At 45.5% G+C, this 10,000-nt stretch overlaps 1 protein-coding gene across 2 annotated transcripts in view; it reads right to left on the bottom strand.

Moving 5' to 3' along the window:
- Nucleotides 1-2,243: 2,243 nt before the first annotated feature.
- The window catches only part of bcor (BCL6 corepressor), a 48,110-nt gene continuing 40,353 nt past the window's right edge, over nt 2,244-10,000 (bottom strand). For both annotated transcript variants that reach the window (XM_017458999.3, XM_017459001.3), the window contains 2 exons: nt 7,716-7,869; nt 2,244-3,468 (listed from right to left, as the gene is read on the bottom strand). In XM_017458999.3, the coding sequence (XP_017314488.1) occupies nt 3,186-3,468; nt 7,716-7,869 (437 nt within the window). In that variant the 3' untranslated portion in view covers nt 2,244-3,185. The remainder of the gene's footprint in view (nt 3,469-7,715; nt 7,870-10,000) is intronic.

Genomic DNA, 10,000 nt, shown 5'->3' with positions numbered 1-10,000 from the left:
AATCTAATGACAGTTTTAAAATGGGTTCTGAGGGTGGAAATGTCAGAAATACTACTAGGTGCACTACTACTACTACTAAAAATAATAATAATAATAATAATACAATTCTCATGCTCCTGTAGACTAAATCGCCGATTTGTTATTGTACACAATATATCTAAGCTATTTCTTAATTGTAGAATAAACCTGTTCTGAGAAGTCTACTTTTATTTATTTATTAATTATTATTATTACAGATATTTAACTGTTAAAACTCTCCCTGAAAGTTTTGTTCTAGACAATATTAGGAATGTAAAATCAGTGTTTTTTTTTTTATTTTTTATTATAGGATAAAATTTAGTTACAAATTGCCTACTGATTTTGTTATTCATGATCTTATATTTTACTTAAATAAATTCTATTTTTTATGTTTTGTATCCGTTTTAATATATTACGTTATTTTAATATTAATTGTATTCATATTATGTAGGCTACTAATTGTGAGATATATATATATATATATATATATATATATATATATATATATATATATATATATATATACATATATATATATATACATATACACACACACACACACATTAGGCCTAGTTCTATATATATATATATAAAAAAAAAGAGAATGAATATTAACAATCTAAAATTCTCAATCTAAATGAATCCCCCTTTTTTATTTACTCGTTTATTAAATAAATAAATAAATCGATATGAGTCGTGAGAGACGGAAATGAATCAAATGAATCTTTCTGCTTAGCGACTCCATTAGCTGTAGGATTTAGCCTAGAAGGCATTTTAAGATTCCAAAACATTAAGTTAAATCCTAGGTTAAAGTTATTTACACGGTAAACGTGTAAAAGCATTTTTGTGAGTTTATTTTCGACTTGAAATGGAGAACACGTCACTCGTTATCCGTCTAAGTGGTTAAAGTCGTGACTGTTGCTAGACAACGGGGAATTATGGTCGCTGAGCATAAGCTAGCTAATGACTGAGGCATTTTCGCTAGCTATCACGTAGCATTTTAATATTTCATAGAAAAAAACACTGACAATGACGGTGGAAATGAGACAGGACTATTCGGAACATCGACGTTTTCCTCAGATGTGTTGTTCAAACTGCAAAGAAAACACTCCGTAGGGTTAAAATTACACCGTAATTACAGTTAGCTCTCATAGTTAGCGCCATGGTACCACAGACATACAATGAACAGCTGAACTAAGCTGTACATACACACGTGTAATGAATAAAACATGGAATGGTATGTGTTTTATTCCTCTTGTACCAGAGTATCTTGACAAAAACTGCTATTTTTAATTCATTAAAGAGCATGCAGTGCGTTTTAACCGTTCATGGCTACATTTAAACATTGTGCAATGTCCACGAGACAAGCTCCTCACTTACATTATAGCAGCTATAAACGAATCGTCCTTCACCATCATGTTTCTTTCTTTCTCTCTCAACTGTTAAAGTCCTGATACTAGAGACTCCTTTCATAAAAGTTTAATAAACGTCTCCTTACTCACATGTCACCGTGTCAATGATTGTACATTGTTCTTTTTTAAAAAAAAACAAACACATTTCTAAAGTCTGTTTATTATTAGCCTCGGTGTGAACGGGTCGTTATAGAAAGCAGAAGGACCGTCACGGCGGTTTTTATAGAACGTGAATCTGCACCTTCTGACCAGACAGGTTCGAAAATTCAGTGGTGACGTGTAGGTGACTCTGGACAAGGGCGTCTGGCAAATGCCGTCAATTTAAAATGTATGTAAGTATGTATAGTTTGGCTTATATCATAGTTTGGATTTAAGTAAGTTATGTTATGCATACTTGTGTTATTAATGTTAGTATTTAGCTCACGGCTTCATGTGGGAAAAGTTCCACCGTCATTATAGAGACCCTGCATGGGGTGTGTAATCAGCTTCTAACAGTCTGTATCATAGTTTTTTCCTTCAACAAAACTGTGTCTCGACGGCCACCCCCCCCACCCCCCTTCCTACAGCACCGCTCCGGTCCTCTCATTTCCGGCCATTCTCCAGTCATTTCCGGTTCTATCCTGCAAAACAGGAAATGGAGCTCAGGTGTTCCGGTCTAGATCAGAGCGATGGCGAGGGGGGAAAGGCTGCTGCCTGCTTTTAATGGTGGACACAGCGAACACTGCACACTCCTCATTTCTCCCTTAACAGTTTTTAAAAAAATCTAGATTAGAAAAATCTAATGCGGACAAAGAACGAGTCGGAAAGTTCATACAAGATGGAGGGGATCATTTATTGCCATTTATCTAAAGGAATTTTTGTGTAAAATATAAATACAAATGATAGCGCATGTAAATTACAAAGTTTCGACACGTCTCCAAAAACAATAGACACACAAGTCGGAAAACAAGTTACTGAAATCTTTGCCTCATTATGTACAACTTCGACTGTGTCCTGTTTCCTAACAAAGCTTCAATATTAAGTATCTTACACTCAACTTTAATATTTACCCCCGAAAAGCCACATTTAAAATATCTTAAATTTTTTTTGTAATCATAAATAAGAGACCAAAAAACAAAACAAACAAACAAAAAAAAAAAGCAAAGCTTACGCACTGACTAGCCTACAAAACTGTGTCTGCTAGTTCGGATTAAAACAAACAAACAAACAAACAAACAAAAAAAAAAACCAAAGTCTCTCCAAACTCAAACTGTGCTGAAACGTGTCCTGGGAGGACAAACAAACGAGGGAACTCCATCAAGAAGTGCACTAGTTTAAGTCACAAACTACCGCACACACAGTTGTACGCTAGTCTCCCGCAGATTAGCGGTTAGAATTCAACGGAAAAAAACCCCGTCTCATATATATATATATATATATATATATATATTTATATTCATATTTAGATCTATATATAATCACAAATAAAATACAGCGACTGTATATTTATATATGTATATTTTTTATAAAACATCTCAAACAAAAGTTCTTCTCTACGACCGAGTCCGTTTCTCCACGTAGCTGGGAGAGTAATCCACGTCCGAGATTCGTCTTCTTGCGCTATGTACACTTTGTACAGGATTTTGAAAGCATTCAGCTTTATCGAAGGAGTTTTATCCAGACCGGTGCCTCGTCCGGGCGCAAATGTTTATCTCCTCGTTGTCCGTGGTTCTGACGCTCCTGGGAGAAGTCCGGGAGTGTTAGCGCGTTGTAGTGTCACGAGCGCGGCTCCCAGCGGTTGTCCAGGTACTCGAGCGAGGAGCCGAGCAGCGCGGCGAGCTCGGCGCTGATCTCCACCAGGTCCAGCAGCTCCTTGCTGTCAGGCAGGAAGCCGTCGAGTTCCTCGGGGCACGAGAAGAGCGGGCTGAGCGACACCTGCTTGTAGAACTCGGCTTCGGCGATCGTCACTACCTCGATGTGCGAGAACGTGGCGCGGAAGGTGCGCGCCGACATCTTCAGGCGCTTCAGCACGTCAGAGAGCAGCAGCCAGTTTCTGGGCCTGAGGCGGGGAGGAAAAAAAAGAAAAAAAAAGCGAGAACTTTAGAAACGGTGTGAAGACTTCCGTACGTCCCGTTACGTTAATTCTTTCTGTACATCAATTTCCAATACTTCAGAACTTCAGAAGATGGAACCATATAAAGGTGATAAAAAACAAACAAAAAAAAACGTTATGCTATAATGGTATAAATTGTGACGCTACAAAATAAATAAATAAATAAATAGTTGTGAAAAGCAAGCTAGCTAGTAGCTAGCAAGTATGGATGCTAATTCCGACGAGCAGAACGACATGTTCCTACTACGGTATACGTTTCCATTTAAACGTTAAGGTTCATAATCTTCGCGCTGATGATGTCACAGCACCGGATGTATTTTCACGAACGAGGTGCGGAAGTCGTAGCGATCCCTTAGCTCCAAGCGAAACGAACTCTCGCGAAGGACGGTTCAAGCCAACGCTTGGCGTTCGCGTTTCCCTCACATCGGAACGACGTGGATTACGCGATGACGCAGAACGCACACGTCCGTGCTCGGGATAGCGATCGGTTAGCTAGCTAAACCTGTAGCTAGCCTGTGCCGCGAAATCGTTTTAAGAGAACATCTGCTTGGAGTTCGATCCTAAATAACCGGAAGCTGCGGACGGCGCGTCGGTCCCCGTCGCCATTTTATTTTTTTTGGAGAAGACGCGTTCGAGGGTCGTGTTACTGTGTTTCACAAAAGGGAAAGGGAAAATGACACGACAGGAAAGTGCGGTTATATAAATAAGCTACAAGCTCAGGCCTGTAACGTGTTCGTGAAGGAAGCTGCTAGAATAAACTCTCGCGCCGCAGCTCTGGCGTTCGACAGCATTCGCTGCGCTAGATCGAAAGCCGCGATGCTGCGGAGACGTTCTGCTCTAAAGCGGCTCTGGCTGGAGGAAAGCTGTGGGTGGATTCTGCTTTTTTTTTCCCCCCATTCCTTCCGTAGCAAGAGTATGTGTATTCGCTTCCGACGTCATAACCAAGTTTATGCAGATGTTCTCTGTCTTGCGCACACACACGCGCGCACGCACGCAGGCACAATTACGAAAGCAGCCCCAAATGCACAAAAGATGCTCGGCCTCTCGCTTGCCCCGAAATACAATAGGTTACAGACGCACAAAAAGCCGAGACAAAGCCCGTCTGATGTGAACGCGCACTCTCACACACACACACACACACACACACACACACACACACACACACACACACACACACACACGCGGGCGAGAGAGCGGTAACAGGCAGCGCTCGGTCGATGGCACTTGAGGCGGTGTGTGGGTCTCGCCGAGCGCCGGCAGGATGAATAGGGAGAGAGCGAGAGGGAGCGAGGGAGGGAGGAAATGCGAGCAGTGTGTGTGTGTATGTGTGCGTGTGTGGGGCAGAGCGGAGAGGCCCCGGAGGCACAAGAGAGCCATTAATACTGCATCAGCCGGCAGCGCACAGCGCGAGCGAGAGAGAGAGAGAGAGAGAGAGAGAAAGCGAGCGAGCAAGAGAAGGATGGAGATAGAACGGAGACGGGGGAGGGGAAGCGAAAATTACACAGAACGACGAGCGCAGCAGCTGAGAGCGAGCGAGTCTGTGTGTGTGTGTGTGTGTGTGTGTGTGTGTGTGTCAGTAAAGCTGGGACGGAGACGGAGTGGGAGGTAATTAGCCGTGTCTGTTTAGCGGCACGTCGCTAGGATTCGAGCGTGCGGAGCCTCTCTGCCTGTCTGTCTCCTTCAGTTCTGTCTACCTGTCTCTCTCTCTCATACTGCCTGTCTGTCTCCTTCAGTTCTGTCTACCTGTCTCTCTCTCTCATACTGCCTGTCTGTCTCCTTCAGTTCTGTCTACCTGTCTCTCATACTGCCCGTCTGTCTCTTTCAGTTCTGTCTACCTGTCTCTCTCTCTCATACTGCCCGTCTGTCTCCTTCAGTTCTGTCTACCTGTCTGTCTGTCTCTCATACTGCCTGTCTATCTCCTTCAGTTCTGTCTACCTGTCTCTCTCTCTCATACTGCCTGTCTGTCTCCTTCAGTTCTGTCTACCTGTCTGTCTGTCTCTCATACTGCCTGTCTGTCTCTTTCAGTTCTGTCTACCTGTCTCTCTCTCTCATACTGCCTGTCTGTCTCCTTCAGTTCTGTCTACCTGTCTCTCTCTCTCATACTGCCCGTCTGTCTCTTTCAGTTCTGTCTACCTGTCTCTCTCTCTCATACTGCTGGTCTGTCTCTTTCAGTTCTGTCTACCTGTCTCTCTCTCTCATACTGCCCGTCTGTCTCCTTCAGTTCTGTCTACCTGTCTCTCTCTCTCATACTGCCTGTCTGTCTCCTTCAGTTCTGTCTACCTGTCTGTCTGTCTCTCATACTGCCTGTCTATCTCCTTCAGTTCTGTCTACCTGTCTCTCTCTCTCATAGTGCCTGTCTGTCTCCTTCAGTTCTGTCTACCTGTCTGTCTGTCTCTCATACTGCCTGTCTGTCTCTTTCAGTTCTGTCTACCTGTCTCTCTCTCTCATACTGCCTGTCTGTCTCCTTCAGTTCTGTCTACCTGTCTCTCTCTCTCATACTGCCCGTCTGTCTCTTTCAGTTCTGTCTACCTGTCTCTCTCTCTCATACTGCCGGTCTGTCTCTTTCAGTTCTGTCTACCTGTCTCTCTCTCTCATACTGCCTGTCTGTCTCTTTCAGATCTATCTACCCGTCTCTCTCTCTCATACTGCCTGTCTGTCTCTTTCAGATCTATCTACCCGTCTCTCTCTCATACTGCCTGTCCGTCTCTCTCTCTTTCACTCATACTGCCAGTCTGTTTCTTTCAGTTCTGTGCATCACTTTGTGTGCATCTCTTCACGTGTCTCTCTTTCACTGGCTCTCTCTCTATGCCTGCCTCTCTCTGTCTCTCTCTCTGTCTCTTTCTATTTCTATGTCTTTTCCCTGTCTCTCTGGCTTGTCTACCTCTCTATGTGACTCTGTCTGTCTGTCTGTCAAGATCTCTTTCTATGTCTCTCTTTTCCTGTCCCTCTCTCTCAGCCCATCTCTTTCAGGTGTCTCTCTCCGTCTCCGTGACTCACCGGATGCCTTTCTGAATGGTCTCGCTCTCGTTCTCAGTCTCCCTTTCAGTTCTGCATCTCTCGATTTGCCTCTCATTCTCAGTTTCTCTCTCTCGCGCGCAGGTCTGCCCGTCTCTATCTCTTTCAGACGCTTTCTCTACCTCTTTCCTTCTGACTTATCTGCTTTCATTCTCCCCTTCCTGTCTCTTTCAGTTCTGTTTTCAGTTCACTCGTTCTCTCTCTCTCTCAGCTTATCTTTTTTCTCTCACTCGTCTGTCACTTCTGGGCTCTCGGTCTCTCGTTCAATCACTCTTTTACGCTCTTCTTGCTTCGGTCCTCCTTCTCTCCAGGTTGCACCTCTTTCTTTCTCACGCCTCCGGTCCGTGTCGTTCGTCTGTCTGTCGCTCTTTAATCTCTTTCTAGATCTCTCCGTGTCTGATTCAGTGCGCGTTTTTTCCGTCTTCCTCTCTCTCCCCCGTGTCTCGTTCGGTCTGAACGCCGATCCAGCAGCGTAGCGTATTTCCGCTCTCCCACGGTCCTCGCCGTATTCTTCCACGCAACGCGTACAGCGGGGGCGTCGCCGTGTTCCGGAAGTCACCGCTCTGTGACGACGTTTATCGAACGAATCTATGCGGCCAGCCGGACTCCAGCGTTAGGGTCTGACCTTAGGCTTAGTCTAATCTCCTTTACACGTGACTGACCAGGAACATCTAGCTAACCTGAACTAGATGTAGGACGTTTGACAACAAGGACACGTCGATACCGGGCTAGGTTCAAGTCTCGTTGTGGTTTTGTCTCGTTTCCACTGCTTATTTATATTTCTATAAAAGATCTACACGTTACATGTTATGCAGCAAACTCACGGGCTCAATCATTAGCTATCTTATGCTTAGCAACCGTAATTCCTAGTTGCCTAGCAACGGTCCGACTCCTCATAGTTCCTGATAGTTTTGTCTCGTTTCCGACATTACAGTACCTTTTATACTGTCGGTATGAAAACCCAAATATAAATTGTTTGCCTCAGTCATTACCTAGCTTAAGCTTGGCGGCCATATTTTTCAGTTTCCTAGCAACAGCTTAGCTTGAACTATTTCGACAGAGAGCGCATTGTCTGTTCATGTTCTATAAGGTCGCAGAAAGTCCACCAAGTTCTGCCCGTGCTACTGCTTCTGAAGTTTTGAAGTGGAGCTTGCGCGCGCACACACACACACACTCACCCTTGTGAGAGGGACACCTGGATGTTGTAGCAGGGGAGCAGCGGTCGGTCAGAGAACTCAAACTCAAACACGTCCCTCTGCTCTTTGTCATCGTCGTCCTCTGGACCAGGAGGGTCGGCCAGGACGTCGAACGCTGCAGCGTCCTCGGCAGGCTCTGAGAGAGAGAGAGAGAGAGATGATAAGTAATTCTCATGGTCCTTTAGTTCTCATCAGGACCATACAGTATTCATGAATACCTCATGCATATGCAAATCCAAAAGAGAGCCACTGATACATATTCATAAATTTGAGCCAGTGTGCTGTCAGAGCCAAGCAAAAGAGGTGTGGCCTTTATGCTTGTGTCACTGTACAGGTGCTAAAAGAGGTGTGGCCTTTATGCTTGTGTCACTGTACAGGTGCTAAAAGAGGTGTGGCCTTTATGCTTGTGTCACTGTACAGGTGCTAAAAGAAGTGTGGCCTTTGCGCTCCTCGTTCACAGCCCTGTTGGTGAAAGAGGCGTGGCCTCTGTGCCGTTCGCCTCAGTACAGGTGGTTCTGGAGGCGTGGCTTGTATTTCTGATGACTGCTATAAATGTATTTTATTGTATCGTCACCTGATATTCACGTATATTCGGTTCCTCTTTACACACACACACACGCGCGCGCGCGCGAACACTCACCCAGTAAAAGACCTTGGCCTTGAATAGCTGCACCCATGTGACGTGAATAAAGCTCCGTGTGTGTGTGTGTGTGTGTGTGTGTGTGTGTGCGCGCGTGTTAGAACAGCGGTACAAAGCCTCATTTGTTTAGCAGGCTCGCACTGTTATCAGCTGCTCCCTCCCCCACTCTGCTCTCGGCTCGCCGTGCCTCCCTCCCCCTCGCTCGCAAACTTTATTACCGCGCCCTCCATCTCGCGTCTCTCCGAACGGCTGAGAGAAGCTTCCTGTCGATTTCCTTCATCTCAGATCGTCCTTGATTAAAAATAAGGACACTTCAGGACCATTTCATCTCGTCGTGTGTACGCTGTGCTTTTCTAGCCGCTTCCCCCCCCCCCCCACAAAACGACGTCTATTCTATTGATCGAGCCACGTGCGCTTCACGGTCCCGGGTCGTACCGACCCACAATTACATGCCTATAGTAGGCTGTGCTATGTTCGCTTTTTTTTGTGTCACATACTAATTTGCTTGGATTTTGATGACACCAAAATCACGTATAAACGCCTGGTTCTGATTTAAAAAAAAAAAAAAAAAAAAAAAAAAAAAAAAAAAAAAAAAAAACGCTCTGTGGGCGGGACAAATGACCCTCAGCCTTGTGATTGGTCGGAGTGAAACTTGCACAAGGTTAGCCCCGCCCACTTTGACATGTAAAGGGGCGGGGTGTGATGTAGTTCATGTAGATTGTCGGATTTTATGGTGCACACTAACTACACGCGTGCGTTCATGTGTGTTTTGGGGCGAAAACGCCAAACTAGCTAGCTGATATTCGCTGCGCACCGGAACAATCGTTCCTGCCCAGACGCAGGACCCGTGACGGCTACGTCTGAACTTTATTTATTATTATTTCTGCTTTAAAAATAATACCGCAAACGCTGAACGATTTAGCATTTGTATCCCTCTAGAGCAACTTGCGACATCACGTTTCACATGACCGACCCACCAGGAAGTGACACATCCTGCCGAGTACGGCGTTTGCTCGCTGGGTCGCTCTCTCACTGCTCTCACTCTCTCTCTCTCTCTGTCTCGCTCGCTCGCTCACGCAGGTGTTGTTGTCGTGAGAGCTTCCTGAACATTCCGCTCCACTGCTCTCTCCCAGAGGACGCCTCCACCCCCCCCACCCCCCACTTCCTCTCTCCCTCCCTTCCTCTGTCCTTCACTCGCTCCCTCTCTTCCGCCCCTTTTCTCTCGCTCTCGCTCGCTCTCTCTCTCGCTTTTCCGGAGTCCTTCTCACGTCGCTCGCGCTACGCCGGCTCCTATTAACGCTGCCTTCCATTAAGCTGCACTGCACAATGAGAAAGTGTGTGTGTGTGAGTGTGTGTGTGTGTGTGTGAAGGCTCTTCACTCTTTCCAGTGCGTGTTGGCTTCGACGCAAAGCCTCAAAGCGAATGAGGGGAAAATCAGACCCCCCCCCCACCCCTTTTTTTCTTTTCTCTTTCACTCTGTTTTATAGTCAGGGTTTTTCCGAGGCGGCGCTTTAGCAGAGAGAGGCCCCCAAAAATAGCCGTCTGTCTGTCTGTCTCGCTCTCTCTCTCTCTCTCTCTCTCTCTCTCTCTGGTCAGTACTGATCCCTACCCTAATCTCCTTCTCATT

The sequence above is a fragment of the Ictalurus punctatus genome, chromosome 27 (genome assembly GCF_001660625.3).
Source record: "Ictalurus punctatus breed USDA103 chromosome 27, Coco_2.0, whole genome shotgun sequence".
NCBI classification, from domain to species: Eukaryota; Metazoa; Chordata; class Actinopteri; order Siluriformes; family Ictaluridae; genus Ictalurus; species Ictalurus punctatus.
The sequence above is the reverse complement of the archived record's forward strand: the minus strand, read 5'-3'. Positions and strand labels throughout refer to the sequence as shown.